Source organism: Numenius arquata, chromosome 1 (assembly GCF_964106895.1).
Source record: "Numenius arquata chromosome 1, bNumArq3.hap1.1, whole genome shotgun sequence".
Classification (NCBI taxonomy): Eukaryota; Metazoa; Chordata; class Aves; order Charadriiformes; family Scolopacidae; genus Numenius; species Numenius arquata.
In genome coordinates, this window is record NC_133576.1 from 24754942 (window position 1) to 24781334 (window position 26393).

General features: G+C 39.5%; 1 protein-coding gene across 1 annotated transcript in view; it reads left to right on the forward strand.

Annotated features, from left to right (window-relative positions):
* Nucleotides 1–26393, forward strand: part of CRYBG3 (crystallin beta-gamma domain containing 3) — a 97247-nt gene that overhangs the window by 10807 nt on the left and 60047 nt on the right. Inside the window, exons 2-3 of the mRNA XM_074166384.1 lie at nucleotides 5020–5098; nucleotides 19629–20065. Of these exons, the coding sequence (XP_074022485.1) occupies nucleotides 5020–5098; nucleotides 19629–20065 (516 nt within the window). The remainder of the gene's footprint in view (nucleotides 1–5019; nucleotides 5099–19628; nucleotides 20066–26393) is intronic.

Consider the following 26393-nt stretch of genomic DNA (forward strand, 5'->3'; position numbering starts at 1 on the left):
CTGCCTTCAAAGAGACTTTGCTTCTAAGCGGTGGGAGAAGGAGGGAGGGTCGACATCCAGAAGTGCTGTTGCAGTGCTGGCTGAGTTGAGCTTTAGCCAGCTGTCCCTGTTTGCTTAAGAGACTGCCCATTAATTTCCCCCTTCCCAAACAGCAATCAGCAGCCCGTACCTTCTGCTTGTAAAAGGAACCTAAAATGTCACGGTGGTTACTTTCAGTTTGGTGAGTTCTGTGTCTGGTCAGTCTCATCAAAACTTGCATGTTTGTGCTTTATTGTACTCGCATTCTGCCTGTAGCTTGTTTTTTTTTTTATCTGACACAACACATTTGCAATCTGCTGTGTGCATAACATGGGTGGGGTAGATTAATAAAGGAAGAAGGGGATGGGCTTTTAATTTGCAAGTTCCGAGGGATTGTTATGAAGGACAGGATGGAGGAAGCAGACTTCTCACACCATACAGAAATGCTGTGAGGGCCTTTTGAAGATGTGATTGTTTGTAATTGTTTTGTTCTGGTTTTAGAGGCAGTTGGAAAAGATCTCACAAACTTTGTACTTTAATTTGCTCCCTTAAATTGATTTTTTTCATGTCTGTAATCCCTCATTTATATTAACTAGCCTGAGTTTGAGTACTTCTGCTTACATGCATCTACTTTTTGTGGGAGCAACAATGCAGAATATGAACGTTTGTCTCCCCCATAAGAATCTCTAACCTCTCCTGTGTAAGCGTAATGATTAAAAACTTGGACCACAAATCTGCTGCTGATTCAGATACCACCTGTCCAAGTATTACAGAAAGGTCAAAACAGATTTTCAGCAGCTGAGGAACAGAAAGCGTTAGAAAATCACACAAAGAAAGGTTTGTGCAGAATATACAGAATGGGATCTTTTGCAACTTGAGTCTAATCTTGATTATTTAGAGAACGGGAGTGATGCTAATCAGGTTAGGCATCCTAGCAAGACAGTAGGGAAGAGCAGCAAGACAGTCGAGGAGAAGAGATCCCTCTACCTTCGCTGAAGATTAATCCATCCATGTTGGAGGCACTGGTATGTAAGAGAAAAGGGAATGTCTGGCAGAAATAGCAGCAGGAAGACAGTGGATGATGTATTTGAAAAGCAGTTGAGAGGCTTGGTTTCTAAGTCTTCATTTTGACAGTCTTTGTTACTCAGAGGATTATTTACTATTTCCATGCTTTTGAAAAAAAAAATCTGTAAAATGAAAGTAATATCTGCCTAAATATGTAAACAAGTGGTTGTGACAATTTGTAAATGACTGCCTATATAGTTAAGAAGTCCACGGAACCAGGTTGGCAGGGCAGAGGTGTATTCTCTATTCCTGGGATTATGCTTTGCTCTTTCAGTTCTTGGTGCAAGTGCTGAAATGCTCTCTGAGAGCTGGCTGATGTAGCAAAGCCATGTGAGTGGTTAAGCACAAGCCTAACTGGAGATGTGCTGAACTGGAGATAGCATGCTCAGTACCTGCCATGGCAAAGCACTCCAAAAATGCACCACTCCAGAAAAGCTTAAGGCAAGGATGAAAATCTGTGGAGCCAAATTTTAGATGGATGTAGCCCAAATGGGGGGGGGGAGGGAGAGGGAGGCAAGCCCTATTTCTTGGTGAGCCTGTATACACTAGCAGTCTGCTGTTTTCAGTTCTTAGTAAAAGCGTAAGAATTCAGTGGTGTAATACAGTGTAGCTACCAGGTCAGCATTTATAGCTATTTAATTGCAGAGATTGTCCTGTAGAAAAAAAATAATAAACCCTCTTAGAATACAGTTCTTGGAAGTATACCATCTAGCCACTAATGATAGGATAGCATGGGCATATAAAAAAAATTAAGAATGGGTAATTTTTAGCATAAATACTAAATGTCTTGCATATTTCCCAAGAATTAATTTAAATTGTGAATGCCATAGCTTACTAATTGTGTTCACTGCATCTCTGAATATAGACTTATACAGACAACATATGCTTACATTGCAACATAAGAGTATGTGTGGCATAATTACATTAGCTTTACTATGCTTGGTTTTGCTTGTTTGTTTTTTTTTTAACAGGGAGTGTAGGTTTTTGTGTGGGCCCATGAACTTTACTGTTTTATTTCCCTATTCAGAGAATTTGTGGGGAAAATACCATGTAGTGTTCCAAAATATGTGATTGATGTAATGACTAGAGAGGGGGAAGCTCTAAAAATCATAGGGGCTTGGTAGTGGGAAGTGATAAGCTGCATCATTTGAGCCCAATGAGCTGTAACCAGCCTGTTCTCTGGTCTGTGTCTGGTGTTTAGGCTGTAGAAGGCAATCTTGACTCTTTGGGAGAAACAAAACCATTTTATGCTAAACAATCCAAGAGGCGTGTTTCCAGCAAAGTGAGCTTTTGCACTATAAACTTCGTTTGTTCAGCGTGAATCATTTGGTTTCAGTCAAAGATCCATTTAAAACTGGGCCCTGGCTAAGGGTGGAAGAGGTTCAGAAGAAGGAACTTCAGTGGTGAAGTGAGCTTCAGGGGTGCGTGCTTGCTTCTTCCTGCCCATTGAGTGCCATTTGTTTGTGCGGGTACATATCACTGTGGTGTAAACTGGATCATGGGCTGAATTGTTCTTGATGGAAACCTCTGCTCCCCCCTTGATTTTATCCAAGGCCTTGGCCCTACCGAGAGCCCTGCTTGGCTGAGTTAAGGCTGGGAAGAGATAGCTGCGGTTGAGGAGGAAGGTGTGGAAGTTTCTAAAGCTAGTTCTGCTGACAAAGTCAGCATGTTGAGGAAGTACACCCTAAAGCAAAAGGTTCAGGAATGTAGAAACGCTAGAATATAAACCATGAAAGGGTGCGGGGAATTGCTTCCAGGTTTAGGTTTATTTTATGCTGCAAAGTAAAGTTTTGATACCTTTTTTTTTTTTTTTTTAACTTGTTGATTTTAAGGTGCTTATCTGCTGAATTGCATTCTTTCAGGTTGGTATGTACACTATGGAATTTCATAGCGATCTGTCCAAGCCTGGCTAGCTAAAAGAAAGTAACAAAGGCATGCATTTCAAATACAAACAAGAAGAAGGAAAGTGAAAAAAGTTTTGGGAAACAACATAATGTTGAATGGAAGAATATGAGCAAAACAAAGTGATAAAAGAATAGAACGCTGGTGATCTGTGCTGGCAATACTTAACAAAAGCAAGGATCTCATTTGTGGCCTGCAGACCAGTTCCATGAAGAGTGATATCCTGAAGCCAGGAAGAACGTCTGGTGGAGATCAACCTCATTACTCAGCTTTTAAGTACAGGGAATTCCTGTTCATGTCAAGTGTATTAGCATCAGGAAAAGCTAGGCAGATCTGAGAAGGAGGGAGAAAATAGGTTACGTACTGAGAATCGCTTTTATTAGTGTGCCAGATTGCCCAGAAGTGATAGTGACATCTTTGTCATGAAACACATTAACAGCAGAATAGGATAGAAAACTAATAGGATAGAATATTAATTCATCTGCTGTGTCTTTCAGGGAGGCAAAGAACAGCCAAGAGTTTCTGTCTGAATCTCTCCCTGAAAAAGCATCTTTGTGTTTATGAATGCATTATGAAAGATTACCTGAGGTGATCTGAAAGTACATGGTTTTCAACTTGAAGAGGATCTATAAAAGAGAGGAAGGAGCTTTTCTGTTGATGCATCTGAAAAGATCTGAAAGATCTTGAAAAAGTTAATTGCAGGAGAGTTCTGTTCTCATTTTTGTTCATGGAATGTTGTCTCTGAGCAGCTGAGAGGAAAACTAACATATAGTCAGACTGTCTTATGTATTTTTTGTGTATATCAAGGTATCTTTAACTCAGATGCCTAGTCCACAGTAGGAAGAAAACCTTTCTTTTCAGAAGTCTTACCGAGACATGCTTACCTGTGGTTAACACTTAGCAGTAGGAGTACCGCTATGTCTAAATCCTTTCTCCAAATCCTGTCAGAATTTAATCAAAATGCAAATAATTATTTTGTATTTTTATTTAAACAGCTTTCAATACAAATTCGGAAATAAGGGCTTGTGCATTTGTCAATAGCAAAGCTAAATTTCTAAAAGTGATGAAAAGGTTATGAAGTGATTATGACTTCATTGCAATATTGAGTATTTCTTATATGATATATTGGTACGAAGTTATTTTTCTTCTGCTTATGATACACAATGCAAGAAGTGATGTCTGTCATTAACATCCTCTAACGTTTTCCTCGATATGTTTTTGCTTTTAAGTTGCATGTAGCATAAAGGTTTTGATTAAAATGTTCTCTGCTGGATTGTTCTTAAGGATTGTTTTAAGAATTAGGGGTAGGGTGCGTGGGTGGGATGGTTCCCCTCATCCCAAAGATGGGCTCTGAATGAAATTTTGACCAAGGTAAATTGGTCAAAATAAGGACATACACAACTTTGGACTTTTGACTTTTAAAATGCAACAGTGACTGTTGCCTTGGTAATAACAACATGCTTGTTGTCCCCTTTCTAAAGTTTCTTCTGAATTTGCCTGCAAACTCCCACTAGGTATGTTCTGTGAAGATCTGTTAAATGTGGTAGCTGTGATTTGTGATGATTCCATCTGCCCTGAGTATGTTTCACTTCATCGCAGTCCTCAGTATAAGGACTGGGGGTACCTTCTAGCTGCCAGGTGTGCCAGATAGTACTATGGCAACGAATGCTGCTGTAGTAGATGATTGATCAACCACAGTATCTTCTTCCAGCAGAAAATAATACGCATCCACAGAAAGCTTGGGTTTCTTTTTTTCAGCTGAAAGAGCTGAAGTGCTGTGTGCTATTTCTGAATGCTTGAGTTTGAAAACATCTGTATGAGGTGAAACAGTCATTTTACTTCCTTCTTCAGCTTTTTGGGCCATGGCTTTTTCATTTGCAATATGTGCAGAATATGGGCTATGGTTTGGAAAATACATTCTTCTGTCCTTTTAAGATAATATTTTCATGTTTAAATTGAATGATACTATGTTGGCTCTCAGGTAGCCTTGAATAATGCCAGTTCTCACTGTTACAAAATATCTTTGTTTTTCAGTTCTGAAAACAAAGGGAGTGAAGCCATAAATTTAAAGAGCAACCAAAAGGAAAGCACAACTCTGCCTGCACTTTTGAAGGTATGATTTTTATTTACTAGTATTTAATTGAGCTAAAGCCCGCCACCTCTGCTTGTGACTACTTGCTAGTGTTCTGATGTTGGATGTTTTCCTGCACTGTGATGTAGCACCTGGTTGCCATATTCTCGGTTAGGGTCCATTATGCCAGGGTACTAATACACATGCAGAAGACAGAAAAACTGTCTGTGCTGCACATTCTTAAAACAAAATTCACGTTTTTGCTTACATTAAAGAAGTGAGAGTCTAGTGCTAATTCTACATGTAGTTAGCCAGTGAAGAAGGAAGCTAGTATTTTTATCAAACGATGGTTTCAGGTATTCCGCTAAAGCACCATTTTTATATAATTTATTAATATCTAACCAGCAAGTGCTGAATGCCTGAAGGTCTGCTGGTTGCCAACCAAAGCGCTAAAAGATCTTTCTGCTGAAATTTGTATGTATGTGTGTGTGTTGGCTGTTCTTCACCAGTGTTATCCATGTTAATCATGCTTGGCTTGTCCTGTGTTTTACTGCAAAAAAAAAAAAAAAAAAAAAGTCATGCTTCTCAGTGATCAGGGTCTCAGGGCTTTCTTCTATGTCACTTGACACAAAGTGGTGGTTGCCTCTAAAGCTGTGTTTAGATTTAATCAAATATCATAAATAATTATGTACAGGACAAGGCCTGGTGATAACAGCCATCTTTGCTGCTGTCACATCATGCCCTGCACAGAGCCATTGTAGTGATTCATTCACTAAGCACTTTTGCTTGGTTTTTTGTTCCTTTTCCTAGTTGTTTTAGTTTAATGCAGATAATGTTTTGGCTACTTCCCCAAAAGGGCCTTGACTAGTCTTCCAGATTTACTTGGGGGTGCAGCAGGCTTCTTAACACACTGAGATTTCTATCTTGTGTTGCATTTATTTGAGCACTAACAGTGCATGGAGAAGGAGGCGATCTTCTTCCTGTATGGCCTACAGTCCCTGTGTAGTTGCATCTTCAGTATGTAGGGACCAGTTGTTTATGCTTTGCCAAAAGTCAAGAGATGTTGCAGTTGCCTCCACACAGACTCAGTCCAACAGAGTTACTAGCTCAAGAACAATTCCATGTTGAATGTAGTTTATGTACGTCAAGGTGGGAAACAATGGAGTGACGTTTGTTAAGAAGCCCTGTGGATTCATGCCAACTTTGTCACTTCTGAGGTCCTGGAAAATGCCACTGAATGGCATCCTGTTACCATAAATCATGGGCTAATGATTTTATGCCTTGAAATGCAGGTAGAAAGGATTGTGATAAACCAGAGGAGATTCTACTGTAATAAAAGCCAAGTTTCTGCATTAAAAAAAAATAAAACTAAATCATATTTTTCTATGTTAGATTAGTGAAAAATTCTAAAATAGATTTTCCTTTTGAAGAAGGTTTTGACTGAGGAAGGGGATTCATTTAGCATACATGCACAGGACTTCAACACCAGGAGTTGCATAAAAGGAAGTATGAAGAGGGCTAGGTGTCAAGGAACAAGCGGGATGTGTAGGTGCGTCAAAGGGAGTGTAGCAGGTTTAAGTTACCTAAGAGTGTTTCTTTCTTATCAAAAACTAAATCTCATTTATTTTTTTAATTTAAAAAAGCCCAAATTCAGAATCTTTCTTGCTTAATCTGAATTTGTTGCAGGAAAGTCTGCTACTCAGAACTTGTGTTTTTGTAATACTGTACTAAAAGTTGGTGCCAATATTAATGTAGTAGAGTTTTGTTCCAAATATCTGATCTGTTTTCTGTGTCTTGTCATAACTTTTTATTTAATTGTATTGTCTTTGACCAGTGTTTAGAAGTCTAAAGTGTTACAGTGTGCATTACATTATCTTTGAAACAATACCTGATGTTTGTATAGGCTTTATAAGAAAGGTACAGTTTTCATATTACTAGAACGTGCTTGCTGTTCCAACTGTATTGAGAGCTTCCTGTTTCTTACTTCCCTCTTTCTTAAGCTAATCAAAAATCTTCTGATACACTTGAACAGTTTCACATGCATAGTAATGAAGTCCTTCAGCACTGTAATTTTGTATCTTGTGTGCACTGAAATCACAACTAGATAGTAAAAACTGAGGAGGTGGAGAAAGTATTTATTATCTACTGCGGCCCCCCTGCCCTTCTTTTTTTTGTGAAGAAAATATTTTTCCTTTTTTTTTTTTTTTCTCCTACTGCTGCTCCATGCAGCACACACTTGCATTTTGATAACACCACACTGTCCAGTGCCTGACATTGGCCAAAATAAGCTGTCTTGTGCAAAGATCATGAGAATGCAGCTGAACAGTTGGAGGGAACTGAGAGTGTCTCATTTGAAAGGGATAATATATGGTATTGAAAGACATTCTAGTTTTATTCGTTGAGTCATCAAGGTTACTATGGGCTAAAAAAAAAATGCGTTGTTATGGAAAGGGTGCTTTGTGAGGAATGTCTAAATCTATATACCTACGTGGATCAGGTTTGGGCAGGTTTCCATACATGGCCGTGTCTCTGAACCGTGCTTCTACCTACTCATTTCAGGTGGATGGTGACTAAAAGTTGAAACCATGTTGTGTCTGTCAGTAACCAAGTTAATAAGCTATCATGTTTCTGATAAAATTTAATGTAGACTTACATACTGTGATTTTTGTATATTCATTGGCTGTCTCAGCAGGAGGCTAGAAGCAAAATAACGGGGGAACTGTAGGTCTCTGATTTAGCAGCAAAGGTCGGACATCTAAATTGTAGCTGACTGGGTTGAGTGGAGCTGGGAAACACACTAAGCGACCGTAGCTCTTTAGCTCTTCTGAGCACTTTAGTTACCAGTTCTGTACTTTACCCCTGCTATTTTTTCCCCTGTGATGAAATATTTAGCTCATAGAGGGAGGAAAAGATATTTTAGTACCTTATGAAAATATGAAGCCTAATCTTTCTGTGCCAAGGTGACTTTATCAATCATCATTTGATCACTTCTGAGAAAATATTACTGAAATATATTTACCATGTCTATTAATTCATTGCCAGAAAGTACACCATCACCCACCACTATTTATTTACAAATTTTGTTTTACTTCTGTTTCTTTGAATTAGAGCTCTAAACAGTACTTTTTCTGAGTAAACGCTCCATTTCAGGGATGTGATTGTTGAACAGATGGTTATGTGGATGTAAACAGTTCTTGAACTTCATGTTTAGTGTTCTAAGTATCTGCATTACATAGTGTCTAGTACATGTTAGTATATCATTAACCTCACTTTTAGTGCTACAAGGACTTTGTTTTTAAAAGGAATATTGCAACAGTTTCACGTACTTTTGCTTTTGGTAATGCCCTTTAAAACAGAGGTTTATAACTGGGACATAGGTATTAGCTGGGTTGTGTGGAACAGCCACCTAATAAGCTAACACCACTACTGTAGCGAGCCACGTGCTGGAGAATGTTACATTACTACAGTTTTGAAGAAATCAAACAACAATCTTGTTGGACACGCTTGGGATAGTTTCAGTAATAGTGAATGTCTTAGGTCAAAAGATTTCCCTGTCTGAGGTTCTCATCCAACTGAAGGCTTTGTTGTGGCAGTGTAGGCAAATTCACTTGCCTGCCAGTCGTCATCCTTCCTGTAGCAGTGCATGGAGGAAATAGCATATTATCATAGAATCATATCATAGAAAGGTTTGGGTTGGAAAGGACCCCCCCCCTCTGCCAGGGGCAGGGACACCTCCCACTAGACCAGGTTGCTCAAAGCCCCATCCAACCTGGCCTTGAACACCTCCACAGATGGGGCAGCTGCAGCTTCTCAGGGTAACCTCTTCCAGTGTCTCACCACCCTCACAGTAAAGAATTTCTTCCTACTATCTAATCTAAATCTACTCCCTTTCAGTTTGAAACCATTACTCCTTGTCCTATCGCTACACTCCCTGATAAAGAGTGTCCCATCTCTCCTGTAGGCCCCCTTTAGGTATTGGAAGGTCACTATAAGGTCTCCCCAGCACCTTCTCTTCTGCAGGCTGAACAACCCCAGCTCTCTCAGCTGTCTGCCTCGGTGAGGTGCTCTAGCCCTCTGATCATCTTCGGGGTCCTTGCTCCAACAGGTCCATGTCCTTGTGTTGGGGGCCCCAGAGCTGGACGCAGTACTCGAGGTGGGGTCTCACCAGGGTGGAAGAGAGGGGCAGAATCACCTCCCTCGACCTGCTCACCACACTTCTTTTGATGCAGCCCAGGATGCGGTTGGCTTTCTGGGCTACGAGCGCACATTGCTGGCTCATGTTGAGCTTCTCATCCACCAGCACCCCCTAGTCCCTCTCCTCCGGGCTGTTCTCAATCCATTCTCCACCTAGCCTGTATTTGTTCTTGGAATTGCCCCAACCCAGGTGCAGGACCTTGCACTTGGCCTTGTTGAATTCATGAGGTTCTCGTGGGCCCACCTCTCCAGCCTATCTAGATCCCTCTGGATGGTATCCCTTTCCTCCAACGTGTTGACTGCACTACATAGCTTGGTGTCGTCAGCAAACTCGCTGAGGGTGCACTCAATCCCACTGTCCATGTTGCCAACAAAGGTGTTAAACAGCACTAGTCCCAGGACTGACCCCTGAGGAACACCGTTCATTACGGGTCTCCACTTGGACGTTGAGCTGTTGACCGCAACTCTTTGAGTGCAACCATCCAGCCAATTCCTTATCCATTGAGTGGTCCATCCGTCAAATCTATGTAAAGACAAGGATATTGTGTGGGACAGTGTCAAACGCTTTGCACAAGGCCAGATAGATGATGTAATTTGCTTTTCTCTTATCCATCAGTGCTGTAACCCTGTCATAGAAGGCAAACAAATGTATCAGGCATGATTTGCCCTGAGTGAAGCCATGTTGGCTGTCACCAGTCACCTCCTTATTTTCCATGTGCCTTAGCATAGTTTCCAGGAGGATCTGCTCCATGATCTTGCTGGGCACAAAGGTGAGACTAACTGGCCTGTACTTCCCCAGGTCTTCCTTTTTTCCCTTTTTAAAAATGGGGGTCATGTTTCCTCTTTCCCAGTCAGCAGGAGCTTTACCAGATGGTCACAACTTCTCAAATATGATGGGTGGTGGCTTGACAGCTTCATCCGCCAGTTCCCTCAGGACCTGCTGATTCATCTTATCAGGTCCCATGGATCTGTGCACCTCCCGGTTCCTTAGATGGTCTCAAACTTGATCTCCTACGACGGTTGGTTCTTCATGCTCCCAGTCCCTGCCTTTGCCTTCTGTGACTTGAGTGGTGTGTCTAGAGCCCTTGCTGGTAAAGACCAATGCAAAAAAGTCATTGAGTACCTCAGCCTTCTCCATATGTCTGGTAACCAGGTCTCCTGTTTCCTTCTGGAGCACCTACATTTTCCCTAGTCATCCTTTTATCACTGAGTACCTGTAGAAGCCTTTCTTGTTGCCCTTGACATCCCTGGTGAGATTTAATTCTATCAGGGCTTTAGCTTTCCTAACCTGATCCCTGGCTGCTCGGACAATTTATCTGTATTCCTCCCAGGCTAACCTGTCTTTGCTTCAACCCTCTGTAGGCTTCCTTTTTCTGTTTTGAGTTTGTCCAGGAGCCCCTTGTGCATCCATGCAGGCCTGCTGGTGATTTTGCCTGACTTCCTCTTTTTTAGGATGCATCGCTCCTGAGCTTGGAGGAGGTGATCCTTGAATATTTGCCAGCTTTCTTGGGCCCCTCTTGCCTCCAGGGCTTTACCCTATGGTACTCTACCAAGCAGATCCCCGAAGAGGCCAAAGTCTGCTTTCCTGAAGTCCACGGTAGTGAGTTTGCTGTGCACCCTCCTCGATGCCCTAAGGATCTTGAATTCCATTCTCCCATAAATGATTAAGAAGGCGTTCTTAAGCATCTCAGCACAGGAACTATTATGTGAGCTCTGTCAGGCAAATGCAAAAGTTTGAAAAAGTATAGGTACAAATACAATATATCAAATGTGTAATTTAGACCTCAGTATTTCAGTAACATTAAATATTTTATAATTTGGGTGCTAGTCAAGCCTGGGTGCTAGTCACCTGGATTAACCAGAGACAGTCTCAATCTTCATAGAAAACACAGGGGCAGAAAGTACTGGAAAGATTATCTAGTCCACTCCTCTGCCCCAAGGTGACATCTCTCTATCTGTGTCATACCTGACAGAAGTTTGTCTAACTTGTTCTCAAAGACCTCCAGGGATGGAGATCTCTAAGATCTCTGCAACTTCGCCAGACAACTGTTCTACCAATTTCATAAACCTTATCATTAGAAAGTCATTTTCTTAACCATCCCATCTAAATCTTTCTTGCTACAAATTAAACCTGGTGCTAATTGACCGCTGACAAGTACTCCTGTGTGCTGTGAACATGGAGAAGAGATTATTTTGTAGCCCTGATTTCTCACATGAATTTAATTTCAAGGTAACATAAAGATGGATGTATTTAAACAGTAGACATAGTATTAAAATTTGATGGCGAGGACTGCAATTATGTGATAAGATGGAGACAGATTCTTTTTGGACTTGCAACAAATAGGACAAGAGGCAATGGGTGCAAGTTAGAACATGGGAAATTCCAGTCACCTGTAAGATTTTTTTTTTTTTTTTCTTCTTTTTCCTCCTATACCATAAGGGTGGTCAGATACTGGAATAAGTTGTCCAAGAAAGTTGCAGAAACTTTATCCTTGGAAATACTCAAAATGCAGCTGGATGAAGCCCTGCTCTAACTGCAGCTGCTTTGAGCAGGAGCTTAGATTGCGCGACCTCCCCAGCCACATTCCTTTCAGCCTAATTTGTTCTGTAATTCTCTGTCACATCATTTTTCATCTGTGTGAATTCACGTAAGTTTTAAAAAATGTCCCAGGAACTTGCAGAATATACATAGCTGTACTTAATGTCCATAATTCTGACTTTATACTTAGTTTTAAGTTCTACAAAAAGTTAGAAATCAAAATGAAGTCCAGTTTCTTAGTTAACCACATACTTTTCCATATAGCAGGTTTTTTTTTTCATATTGTCATGGTTTTATTTTATATTGTCTTTATTTCATATGTACGTTATCTAAGTAATGTCTGCTCAGCCTGTGTCTGAATGCCTGCTGAATGGCTGTGTCTTAGATCTACTAATTAGAAATCAGAGAGAGGGATTTTTTGTATTTTGGGAGTCAAGGGAGATTGACTATTACTGCCAATCATGAATTTTTGAAAATTACTTAGAAAAGCTGTTGCTGCCCACAAAACAAATGAAAGACAAAACCAAAATATTTTTGGAGGTTTGCATAATCAAGATTTCTCTTGTGGAACCTGAAAGCAGACCTTTATCTCTTTGGCGATGATGTAGGCTTTTGTTGAAATGGAATTTTATAGGCAAGTACGTAGTACCTTCTGGTTTCCCAGGACACTTTGTTAAATTAATAGTGTTAACAGCTGTATGTGTTCAGGAAGACGTTTCAAGATCATCTTATCTAAAGTCCTGGTAAATTCCTTTGCCATACTGATTTTTAGAAAGGATGATCATGAAATATGCTTCCCTCTCTACTACTTTAGTTCTTCAAAGAAAGGATCTTGAGCAGGGAACTTCATTTCAGGATAGGTGTAAAAAAACAAAACCAAAAAAACCCAAAAACAAACTTAAACCTTGCTTAGTTTGTCACCACCAAGGAGACAAGTGAGAAACCAAAGTGTGATGCCAGATGCTATAGCCTGCCAATAGAATATAAGTATGGATGGAAATGCACTATCTCACCCCCCCATTCCCAGTGCAGTGCCTGCTTGTGCACACCTGCATTGAAAAATTGAATTTCACTTTTATTTTTTAATTTATTTTCAAAGGTCAGGGAATTGTCAAGTAAAAGAGGATAAAAATTATTTCACATTTGTGAAAACATTTTCACTAAAAGGCAATGGAAGTGTAATACTGGGAGATTTAGCAGAAAGAACAGAGCAAGACAAACAATTCTGTTCTCTCTGGCTCCATACTAGACCTTGTACTAATAAGGCAATAGTTACATACTGAGAAGGGAGTACCAATTCTTAATCTTTAATCACAGATTTACTGTAATTTCAGGAGAAAAATCAGAAGGGAGAAATTGAAGTAACTTTGCAAATGGTGTAAACAGAATATTTTTTTTTTAAATGATAAAGTTCACTTTGTCGATTTAGGGACTTTGACTGAGTTTACAATTCCCTGTAAAGGTGACCTAGCAGAAATTTTATTTCAAATTGTACCTCCTTTTTCTCTACCTTTTCATTTGAAGTGTTCGCCTTTACCACCTTGTTTTTTGTTCTCTTGTCAGGGAAGGTGAGTCTCTATACTTCCACAGATTTCAGGAGAGCACTAGAGTTTCAGAGAATGTTTGTTTCCTCTTTTCTTTCCCGATCTGACAAATTAAATCTACATTAAGGACTCCTTGATGTCTCAAGAATTCAAATGGATAAACAAATTTTTAAAGTCCCAGTGCTGAACTTTCAACAGAGGCAGTTGTCTTTCCAAATGTTAAATAGTCATTGAATTTAAATAGGTGTATTTTTAAAAATGCAAAAGTGATACAGTTTAACTCAAAGTCCCTTCCCGTTGTTTAACTTCTACTCCTGATTATGAAGATGCCATGAGTTCATTAGTTTTCTAGTTACTCTTGTCTTCCAGGGTTGTCATGACCTGATTTTTTCATGTCAAAACAAGCAGAGGAGGATGCGGAAGGAAAACTTCGCAGTATAAAAAAGCCAAATTATCCAGAGGTTCAAAACATTGGTTATTTGTAGAGATACAGAGCTCATATTTAACTTAAATCTCCCCAAGACCCTAAGGCCGTCTTTGTTAATCTTTGGTTTTTTTTTTTTCTTTTTCTGATAAAGGTATTATTTAGTTAAAGGTATTATTTGGTTAAGGTATTATTTAGTTAAGACTAAATAGTTTTTGACATGGTGGAAGTCCTTTGTGTCATCTCTATCATCACTCTAATTACTGACATAAATAAGGAAAACCGACTTGGTGCATTTTTTAAATCCATTTTTCTCATGAACACTAGCAACAGTGGGCTTTTAGGAGTTCTCTGCTTATTGTGTATTTCACTGTCTGATGGTACTTTTTCCTGATTTTTTTTCCTAATGCTATGCCAATTTTCTTAAACAAATCTTGTTCCTAATCCATGTCTCACTATGTCTGGTTCTTTTTCATTAGATTTCCATACGTATTGCCTCCCATTGGTTGAGAATGCTTAACTTCTTTTCATCACAGTAGTTAGAAAAACTAAAGCTTATTTCATGTGTGGATTTAATGTACCTCAGTGTGTCCTACTCTTTGCAAACAAGTGGGAGATAACACCAAAGATGCTTTAGCCTCCCAGAGAAAGGAAATCTGCTGAAAACCATGCAGTAGTGTGCATATTGCTGTTCAAATTAAATGAGATGCTCATAATAGTTAAATGAAATGCAGCCGTCTTAGCTATGTTGAAAGGTCAAAGCTAAGGCTAGGACCATAGTTAATTTTCCAGTATTAGAGGTAGCAATGCCTAAATGTGCTACTTTGTGCACCCAACACTTTAATCTGCAACTCCTAAACTGCTTCTATACGCTCGCAAACAGAAACCTGGAGTAGTGCTGTGAGTGTTTCTTAGATGAGTAAATTGACATGTTGGGGTTAAATGGCTCGTTGAAGGTCCCTGGGGTGAATCAATGGTAAGCCTAAAATCCTGAGGGCCGGCTATCTTCTCTCACATCTGCAGGTGAGATGGGGTGGTTAAAGTGCAGGAGTGCAATATGCTGAATGTCCTTCAGCAGCAGCTCCCAGTGCAGTAGGACAGATGGCCTGTGAGAGGTCTCCACGTGGCTGGCTGGAGTTTCTGCTTTGTAACGAGCATTCGTTCACGGGGGCTGCAATCTGAAATGTCTGGCTGTTGTGGCTGGAAGCTAATTCTTTCTTCATGGAGACCTGTGTTTTAATGCTGTTAATGTTTTCATTTCATTCACTTGTTAGGGCAATAAAAGAGATTGTATTCTTGGCAGACGGACGTAACCCCTGCAGAATGAGCACCTCTGGCAATTTGAACTTTTGCCATTCAACTGCTGAGAGACGGCGGCTACCAGGGCGGCTGTTCTCAGCTGGTACGAGGCAAACCTGGCAAAGTAATCTCTCTTCAGGGTGCTGTTGCACCACTGGAGCTGCACTTCAGGGAGTCTGTTCACACTGGTAGCAAGCCCTGTGCCTGATTGTGTAGGTGCAATTAGGCTTTGGGTGTATGTCTGTGCTACAGTCAGGAGCGGATTACAGCCTGCAAAACATACCTAGTCTACCGTTGAATAAATTAGCGCAGATAAGAATCACGCTTGGGACATGACATCGTGGGCTTGTCTTCTGAGTCCTGGCTGCCAGACTTCTCTGCAGCGGTTGCTCCAGCAAGGTGAGACAGCACTACCTGACTGTGCAGTAGATACAGCTTCAGCTACCGCTGCAGTCTCTTCAGTCACCTGATTTAAGTCATAATCTTGTTTCACGCTCTGTCGAGCTTCCCCTCTGCAACAGCCTCATTGCGTGTGTGGTCACAGGACTGTAGGATAATTCAGGTTGAAGGGACCCCAGGATGTCATTTAGCCCAACCTCCTGCTTAAAGCAGGCTCAGCTATAAGGTCACACCAGGTTACCCAGGGCTTGCCCAGTGAAACTTTGAGTAGCAAGTTGCTAAAGGAATAAAAGCTAATTAAAGCTTTATGAAGCATGTCACAAGCAGGAAAGCTCACGGAGAGTGGGAAAGGGAAGGCAAGGGAAGACTAATGACAGTCCATATACCAAAGGAGCAGAAAGACAACACTATGGCAAGAAAACTTTTTTCCTTGCATCAGCAAGCATCTCAAAGGGAATCTGGAAGGTAGGTTTTCATCCAAAAACTATTGTTTGCGTGGTAGGCCTGATAAACCGTTCAGACTGCTGTGACAGTGGAAGAGGAATTTTTATTTCTTTTTTTAACTGATGACATGAAGTGTAACTAATGAGAGAATCGCTGGTATTCTTCCAGTGTTCTGAATATCAGACTGCTCAAGTCTAATTGCAACGCAGATGCAACTGGTCTGTCAAGGTCAACTAAAGGCCCTAACTGTTGAAAACTGGTGGGATATACCAGGGAAAGGATTACTTTGAGTATACCCTACGCCCGTGCCTTTTTTTCCCTGAACATTTGTTGGGGGCTTCTGTCAGAGACAAGCTCCAAGAAAGGCATGGGAAATAATAAGTGAAAGTTATTGTGATGTTGCCTCGTGGAATTGCGATCATACTGCTGTGTTCATCAGGCGCTTCTGCTCCTGCTGTGTTGAAGGCTTACTGGCTTTATAGATCATGTGCTTTCATCTCTGTGATTTAATGTGCCATTATCTTAAAATACAAACTTCAAAATCTGTAGCATGAACATTTTTGTTTGTGTAATGCCTAAACTGTGGTTCAAACTTTGAATTGAGATTTTATGGGCAAATCATAAAACACCAATAGGTCATACTCTCTTGTATAGCAAAGGTAAAGAGGAGCAGGAGGGATATATATATATGGAGAGTAGGATTGATTATATTGAAGGGAAGAAAGAAGGATTTGCATAGTTTCTGTGTTGGGACTTAATATCCACGTATATCTTCAAGTAAGCACGGTGTAAATATTCTCCAGGGCATTTTTTATGCAAGATGCTATTAACCCTATGGTTAAAGGTATGGAAGGACCCTTTCATATTAAAACTTCCTGTTCTTTTGATTTACCAAAAGTTAAGTAAGGAAAGGAAGATTAAAGAGAAAGGAAAGTCTAAATAGATTACTGTTTCTGGAAAGAGAGACTGCAAAACAGCTTTTCATGCAGGGTATGAATTACGCTTACAAAGAAGCAGCTCAGTCTTTACAAGCGTTATGTCTCAGAGCGGCTAGGGGAAGAATTTCACATGTAGCCATATTTGAAGTCTCAGTTCCTAATAGGAAAAAAACCCACTAGTTCCTGAATACAAATTACTTTAAAAAAAGATATGCCAAAAACCAACCACCACCACCAAAACAGCAAAAAACCATAATATTAAACTGTTGACAAGTTTTGAATGTAATAGTTTCTTTTATAGTTAATGCATTTAGCTGTTAACTTCGTAGATGTTGTAGTAATTAATATGGATGTTTATAGCCTATAACAATTACATCTGCAGAGAAAATAGTAAGATTCGTGTGCACTTCCTGCACTGAGATATTCTTTTAAATCTGACAAATTTATGTGAATGATACTAATCACAGAACAAGGAAGAAATGCCTTCCCTCACTTAAAGTTAAATCAAAAACTGGTATTGATGAATGCTGAGGTATTAATCCGAGTGAAGGAAGAAGCATAGAACCTTGAAGTTGACTATGGTGAATCATTCTTGTATCATCAAGTTTTGGAAATTAATTTTTCTCTTATTTCTGTTTTATATTTCCTTATGCAAAATACTTCCTCTGAGATAAAGTTATTTATTCAAGAGATTCATTCCAGGTTTGCATGTTACTTGCATAGTTTGCCTAGCACTGAAGATAGCAGCCAGCACTGTAGTACATCTGTAAGCTGTTGTCATCTTCATTTCCAGGGGTGGGTTTGGGTAGAGTTGACTTGTAAAGTAGTAAATCCCTGAATAGCACAGGAGTGACTACATCCCTTCATGAGGCATCAGCGATTGGTTAGTGCACTATGTGGGGAAGCAGGTGGGATTTGTCACAGGTGGGATGAAAAAAGGCTGGACTTTGACTTAGCTCACTCTTGAAAGTTTACTTAAAAGTTTAATGTGGATGTTTAACTGTCTTGCTTGTATGAAGAAAATAGAGGTTGTATGGATTTCTCAAGGGCAAATTAGTGCCATTCAATTTCTATTCTCGCATAATTCCATTTTCAATACATAAATCTGATCACTTAATATTAAGTAATTGCATCTACTCTTTGTATGAAAAAGGTGAAAAAATATTGCTTGAAGATTAGAGACCACTGCTTCAATATCACTAAGTATAACTTGCAAGTTTTTTAAGAAATGGCAGTTCCCCAAGGATTAAACCATGTTCATTAAAACGCTTTTTTTCACCATTAACATGATCCTAGATGGACTATTAACAAATAAGCCTACTTGCTTATTTTAGGTTACTTGAAACAAATATATCTTCAAGTTGAAATAAGATTAGTGACCTTTGAAAATAGTAGCTTTCTGCTTAGGTTGGATGGGTAGGTGTTATCCAATTTGAAACAATTACTCTTACCCAAAGATACTGTTGACACAAAATTTTCATAGGACTTTTTGTTCCCATTCTCCTTTCCCACTCCTGTTGAGCAGAATAGATTTCATCTAAGAAAAGCTGCAGTAACTTTATTCTGTTTAAATAAACTGTTTTGAAACAGGGATTGAAATTACAGGGGTTGTACTGTAAAGATACAGCAGCAGTGGCATATGGCACCCACTCTGAAAGGTCAGGATGAGGGGGAGGAGCTCCCTAGAAAATTTTAGTCTAGGGAAAAAGCATTTGCAGATTGTGAAGCTGAAAATGTGGCTACATGTGGTGTTTGTGAAGCCTACCAGGGAAGCTGCATCATCTTTTTGGGCAGATGGTCTTGGCAGAAGTAGCAAGGGCTTGGGCAGCGGTTCTTGGGTCTGTAAGAGAAGCTGACACCAAGGAAACTCAAGGGTGTAAATCGGTGAGGAACAGAGCTTGTCTTGCCCCTGGAGCTACCTCCACACTCAGCTGAGTTGAAGGAAGAAATGAACAGATGGTTTAAATGAGGTGAAGCCCTGCCTTAGTACTAATTAATTTCAGTTAGCTTCTGAGCTGACCAGCAGTTCAGAAGGTGGTGGATGCACATGGGTTGTGGTGTGTAGGACTTTGGCTGTATGAAAGACTATGCAGTTTGAGCATTGCAGGCTATGGAGCTGTGTGAGATTACAAAGAGAATTGGAAATATAGCTGTGTGGTTAATTGCCTGTGGAGTTGAAGGAAAGCTGGCCAGAGGGTGCAACATGGGGTCGCTAGAGATAGCGGGTAGAATTAATCTCTGGCATGTGAGCTGATTCATTTTATCCAAGTTCTGTTCTTTATTCTCCTGGTTTTTTTACAAGTGCAGGTTACCCTATGTTTAAGGCTATGTTATGTCTGTGTTTTGGTATGGTGTTCTTGAGTGTATTTGCAAGCTGAAAACTGTTCATCTCACAAGTGCATATAGATTTGTTTGTAAAGCTGTGCTTTTTGAGTGGATTGGAGTCTGAAGTGTGAAAAATTGTTCCTTGCTTCTTCCTTATTATTTTTTCCTGCAAGTTGAAGCAATTGTTCTCCATCTGTCCTTCTGTATTTACTTCCACAGCAGCTGCTTTGTGAATCTTCTAGCCTATGTAGTCCTTTGGGCTCTTTGTAAAATAGGGACCTTCTTAGTGCAAAAAGAGAAGAGAGAGCACAGGGCTTTGATCTTAAAACGAACCCTTAAACAACAGATATACTGAAAGGAATACAACACATAGCAGCAAATTAAAATTAAGGGATTTGGGAAAATTAAGGAATGTGGGAAAATGACAAGCAACATCATCTTTATGTGTTTCTTATATTTATCTTAGGTTTGTCAAAATGAAGAGAAGAACCATTCCACGGAAGAACTCAGCAAGTCTGAAATCCAGGAGGAGCTGAAAAAGGCTAATAGTCTTCCTAGTTTGACTCCTGGAATCAAAACAGCAGATAAAGACAAGCAACCCCGAGAAGGTTTTTTTCATTTTCTTGGAAGCTTATTTAATATTGCAACAAAATCTTCTGTGGTAGAATCTAAACCCTCCACCTTCCAAGATGAACCCAAGAGATGTGAAAAGGATTTACAGAACACAAATACCCTTCCGGAGGACATGCAGCCAAAACGTCCGAGAATTGAAGAGTCTATCTGTTCTACAGCTAGAATAAAAGAGGATTCTGTAAATAAAGATGATGCCATCTTAAATAATATCGGAAAAGATATCTCACAGGATCTGCAAGGAGGCTGGAAACGATCTGCAGATGCACAAAAGTAAGTTTTGTAACTTAGTATTAAATAGCTTAATGTGTGTGCCCAGAACTACTTTGACTAAGTTCTGCTGACAGATGACTGTCATTTCTAAGGATAGTTGGAGTGTCCCTGACTCACCTTTGTGCGAAACTCTAGTAGCAACTACTTCAAATAAATGAGAAGTCAGCTGCAACAAAATACAATTAAAAGAAGGTTTTCTAGAAGTCTCCTGACTATGGATAGATCCAGTGTAGAACTGTCTAAGTGTTAAGAGACATTAAAGATCTGGCATTTAGAAATACAATTAGTATTGTATATCTGCGTTTAAAAAAAAAAACAAAAGTGTAAAGAGCTTATTTCCATCCATATTGTGGGCTAAATAAAGGTTTGAATGTTTGTCCTTTTTATAACTCCCTAGTTCACTGGTTTTACTTCTCCAAGTAAGGTTTCCTTGCTTTTAAATTATCTTTCCTGGTTTATTTGACTTGGTGATTTTTGCTTATGTGTTTTGTTTCCTCTTGTTCTTTGGGGTTTTCCTGTAATGTAAAGAAAGTTATATAAAATACTTAATTAGCCTAAATATGGAACATCCTTAACAGTCCTGTAATGTTTCCAAAAAAGATTTAAAAAAAAAAAATGGTGCCAAGGGCGCCAATGTGTGTTTGAAAATAGAAAAGCAAAAACATTGGCTGTGGTCCACACTGTATATTACAAAATCATTCTGACTGTGGCATAACGTAAGTAATAGTATTCCAAAAACATTTGTAGCTGTTATGCTGAATATTTGACTATGTGTAGGCCAGTACAGCATAGGTTTGGAGTTAGGAGTGTATGTATGCATGGGGTATCTGTCCAGTTTTTGATACATGTGTAGGATATGGACATGTCCACAGGCAATTAATCTGTACATAATGTTTTCTCAGATTCTCAATAGTGCCCAGGATATTTATTTCAAATTTAAGCTTAAAATAATGATTTGGGGTAACCAGTAATTGTATCATAGTTCTCCTGCTTGTATTACAGAATGGAACGATGTACTGAGAAGAAACACCTTTGTGTTTTTTTTTCTTTTAAGTTTTATAACTAATTTGAGTTATGCTCAGTGTATTTATCTGTGGCATGCGGAGTGTTTCACCTCTATATAGGAGGTCAGAGATTTCCAAAGTAGCCACTTAATGAATTTCACTTCTATGCTGGGGATGTCTCCAGCACTATGTCCTTATTTATCATTCAGTAGACTAATGTTTTGAGGTGTCTTGTCATTCACCTTCATATTATAAATGTAGTGGCTGATCAGGATATGAATAGTTGACATGATACCTATTCAGGTGAACTTAAGGCTGTATTTCCACCAACAAAATACAGTACTGTTTGTAATTAATAGTAATAATAGAGGTTGTGTTCTTGTGAGTATTCTGGTTTGGTGTGTGACGTGGTTGACTGGTTTTTATTACAGATTCTTATCATAGTAGCACACACCTGACCGATACTTTTTCCAAACTGCATGTTGCAGCCCAGCACCACCACTTCATTCACCGTGATATAGAAGCAAATGTCTCCTCCCTGTAGTTGTTGTCTGGAGAGAACTAGGACCATTATGTTATTCAGTCTAGTTCCCGAACAAACTGTATTTCTTAAAACCTGTTGGACAGGCTGGCTTGCTGCATCAGTCTCTTGCTGCTATTTGCTGTTTCTGTAGTATACTCTGCAAACCGGCAGGTAAGTCGCATGCCATTGTGCCAGGGGCTACGCAGAGATACAAGAAAAGCCACTCCTTGCCTCAAAGAGAGTTTAGTCAAAGAGACATTAATAGATCTTTCTCGCTTTTTATTTCGTTCCATGTAGTTTCTTCCATATTGTATCTCAGCATACCTTCTGCTGTACTTTCTTAAATGTTTGCTCTTTTTCTCATTCTCTCCGCCCACAGCTACTGATTGTATTATTCAGTTTGCAGTAGTAGTTTGTCATCTACACAGATGGGGTTTTTTTCTTACTCTTTTCCCCAACAAAGTCAGTCGTCTTATATGCCGTACTCCTTTAACCTACCTTGAGTCTCTCCTATCTGTTCAGACAAATATGAGTCTTGGAGACTCAACTGAAGGCCCGGTATGGGGTGAACTAAACGTGGCAATTGAAGCCTGCAATAAGTGGGTGAGAGGCAGCCATGGACAGCCCTTACATAGTCAGTCTTTTTTTTTTTTTTTTTTTCTCCCCATTCCCCTGGCTGATGCAATGAGGAGCTGGTGCGCATCTTTCCTTCCAGTTAGAAACCTCTGCTGCTGGCTTTTCGAAGTGTACGCGTGCGCTGTGTTTGACTGTCCCGTTTTATTAATGCCTACAGGCCTGTGAGTAGGAGCGGTGGAAGTGACAGAATGTCTTGGGATTTTTTTTTTTTTTGCTCCTCTGCTCATTTTATACTGCTGCATTTGAGTAGATCTTGAGCAGTGAACTGATAAGGTGCTGGGCAGCCTGTATGCACAGTTTAGAGGGTCAGATGGTCTCAGTCGTCCTTTGCTTCTTGCACTGATTTTTATTAAGGCATTAATAAAAGCTTACAGAGTTCAGAAGGTGTGAGTATTAACTCACTGAAGTATCCTTGCTCTTTGCAAAAATTTCTAAGTTATTTTGGTTTTCTTGAATTCAAAGTTGCATTTGGCTTTTTCAGTTGACAATGTTTTGACATTGTCCTATGTTGTTAAAGAACCTACGCAAATCGGTGTAGATACTTCTTAGTATAGTTTACCTGTCTCATGGTCAGGCAAGCATATAAAAATGAGTGTTGCTAGTTTGGAGGTAAAGGTAAGTTGGTCTATATACAGAATGAAGATTTTCCATGGAAAATTACTTTTTTAGGTGGAAGAAAACTTGTGTGGTTTTTGTTGTTACTGCTGTAAAATCAGGCAAATACTAAACCAGTCATTTTCCTTTTAAACTCATTCTCAAAAGTATAGTGTACATTCTGCCCTTTTTGGCTCAGGATACAAACGAGTTAGACAATCTCTGTAACTTCTGTGTATGTTTTTCTATGCCTGACTACCCAATGTGAACTGTGTTTCTGAAGCAATTAGTTAAGAGAAATTAAAATGACAATTTGGAAGCAGAGGTTTGCACTGTTTACCTTTTTAAAAGTTTGAGTCAAGGATTAGCTCTGTTTTCTTTTATGGAAGTGATTATGCCAGGATTATTCTCCTTTAGTTTATCAAAGTTTAAAGGATATAGAGCAGGTTTTTTTCTTTTCAGTACTAGCTAGCTTCTTTACTAAATATACTAACTAACTGGTATTCATTTAGCATAGTTAAACTGTAAAAGTGCTCCTGATTGCTGACGATTGGCTAGATTTGTAGAAACTAGTATGAAGTAGTTGGAAGTGGGTGCTAAAAGCACATGAATAATGATGGGAGTGGGGAAGATGCAGCACAATAGAACAGGAAGGTCCGTGGATACCGTGAAGGGAAGGGATGGTGTGAATGTGGTCTTTTGCTAATCTCTCAGAAGACTGGGTCCCAAAAGACAGATGAGACATGCTAGTCATCCATATAAATTCAAAGATACTATTGATTTCATTGATTGTTATGTTAAACTGCAATTTTAGCATTTAATGTAGAGGCAAATTGAAGCTGAGGGCTTGACAGATCTCTAAGACCACACTGTTTCCTTTGTCATGAGGAACATTTAAGTGAATTCATTAATTCTAAACTACTGTTAAATATTAAATTAGACTTTATCTGTGGTTAGGGAGGAGGTTGCAATGATAAGTGAAAAAGGGACAGTTGTTAGATTGCATAATCCCCATTAGAGTTGTTTAAAAAAAAACAACAACCAAACCAAGCAGTCTTTCAGAACTAAAATACCTACTGAATGGTCTCAGATGCCTCTACGAAGAAGACAACTTCATTAACCTTACATCCTTCCAGCAATGTTTTGCAAAATACAAGGAAATCAGACTGTTCTGATCTGTAGACTGAGGTTAATTTTGCCCTCAGTGGGAAGCCTGGCACTTGGGAAAGACTCAAGTTTCCAGGCCTTGAGCCAAGGAAAGTGGAATTCATGAGCTCAGTCTGTGGAGTACATGTTTGTGAGGGACAAAACGTGTCACATTATTCGCCCATCAATGCTGGCTGGTTAGCTCAGAGGTAATTGTACCTTAAGGACTTCTGCTCCTTTAATCCAGACATGACAAGCGGTAGAGGAGGAGCACAGAGGACAAAACCATGATAAATTTGGCAAAGTCTCTAGACCACAATTACTGTGGGCAGTAACATAATAATTGCAGCACTGAAGATGGGTGAGGAGAGTTGGATTGTCTAAGTCTCCAGTTATTGCATCCCTTAGTCTTCCGTTTGTCTCGAATGACTGAAGATTTCCTTGCCATTGAGAAGTGAAGCAAGCAATCGGGCTTGCAGTGCCCTATAAAAGGTTAATGATGAAGGAGTGAGGTGGGTAAACTATAAAATACAGTTTTAAAGTAATGCTTATTCATCTCTAACTGCAAAAGAGAAAAGCAAAGTAATTTATCTGCTGCTAAGTGTAGAAAAATCTCTTAAGTAAGATGGCAGCTTTTGTGTAGAAGAGTCCCCAGTGGCAGAGGGGTAAGTATAAAAGTGGAAAGTTCATGTTTAGTTTTAGACTTTGCACTCCTCTTAATGATACTAAAGCCAACCTTTAACTGATGAAATAAGCCCTTGAAATAAAACCATGGACCCGTAGCTATGCACTTCACCTAATTTCTCACTGCTGAAAGCCTACATGAGAGAGATCAAGATTTCATAAAGTAGGTGACTAATAAAACATGGATTTCCCCCATTATCTTTCTTTCCTATAATGTAAGATTTTTTCACTTGCACATATTGCCTTTCACTAACAAGCAACGTTTTAGCTTAAGAATTGAAGCTTTTTCAGTAAGGCTCCTGAGAATGGACTTCTGCAGCGCATACCTACCATCTTCTCAAGAATACCGGTCATGGTAGTAAGCAGTATTTTCTCCAGGTGACTGAGAACACCACTCTGACAATCTATTTTCCTTTCTTTTTTTAACTCCAGAAAAAAAAAAAGAGAGTAATGACCCAGATCTGTTCTGTTGACTGCTTGCCATTTGCCTGTCTTCTAGTAGATTTCTTTATTTTTGTAGCATCCAGTAACAGTAAGTGGTTGTTGGGTATAGTGATGTGCAAAACAGTAGTACTTGTGAGACTGCACAGTTTGTTCTGGAGTTCAGCAAGAAACCTTATTGCATTGCTGAATGCGGTTGATGAGATGAAAGTCAAAGTTGTACCCACTCTAAATGTTTTGATTATAAAATCCTGACCATTGGTTAAGATGCTAATACCCCAGTTCGACAAAATATGTAAGATCCTGGCTTGTCCCTACTGTTACGAACCTTGTGGACTTGGAAGTGAGAAGGAGCTTCCAAACCCACAACTGCAGGGATTTTCTAACCATAGCTAGAAGAGATGAGAGGGTGATTTCAAAAGCAAATGCTCAAAACAGTATGCTTTTACACTTTGCACCCTACCAGGAGCCAAGTCTTCATAATAGTTTAGTAAGAGCATTGCAAGCTATTTCATTCAGAAAGGCAGGTAGCTTCAAGGACAGACAAATTTCAGACTGTTTACACTTCTGTGTTGTAGCTTGTTGGGTTTTGTGAGGGTTCTTTTGGTTTGTTTTGTTTTAGTCTAGTAAACCTGTTGCTATACATCTAACTGCATAGTATTTCCAATCTTAGAACTGTCAAAAATCCTGGCCTTTTATTTTGCTCTGTTAGCAAAAAATCTGATAAAATCCTTCAGGTCTACATAATTCTGATTAATGTAATCCACCTTTGTGTTACTGTTCAGGTGCAGGCTTGTGGTGATACAGAAACAGCCCTTAATTTGGCTGATGGATTGCGCATTGTGGTTTTGATTCAGTCAGTAGTGGCAGCATTCATCTTTCCCTATAGATGCCTTTAACAGACAATCAAGAGTCAATGAACGGAAATTAAATCACCTAATGCCAAGTCATGGTCTCACTAGGTAATTCCTGAGGAATAATGTAGAAGAGTGAGGTATTTGTTGAAATCAAATCCTCCTTGTGGTCAGAGCCGTATTCTTCTGTGTAATTGCCTACACAGGACCTATTTTACATACAGGACCTGAACATTTAAAAACATAAGTGTAAACACAGCATGGCAGTGTCCATCAATTTTTGAAAGCATCTGTTGGGTGATGACAGTAAAAGGAAAACAAGAGCATGATTACTATGATGATTACTTTATTATAATAATACATGCATTAAGATTCTGACTTTCCAGACAAATGTATATAGTTATATAGTAATATACAGCCTGTCAGAGACAGGAGAGACAGCTGTT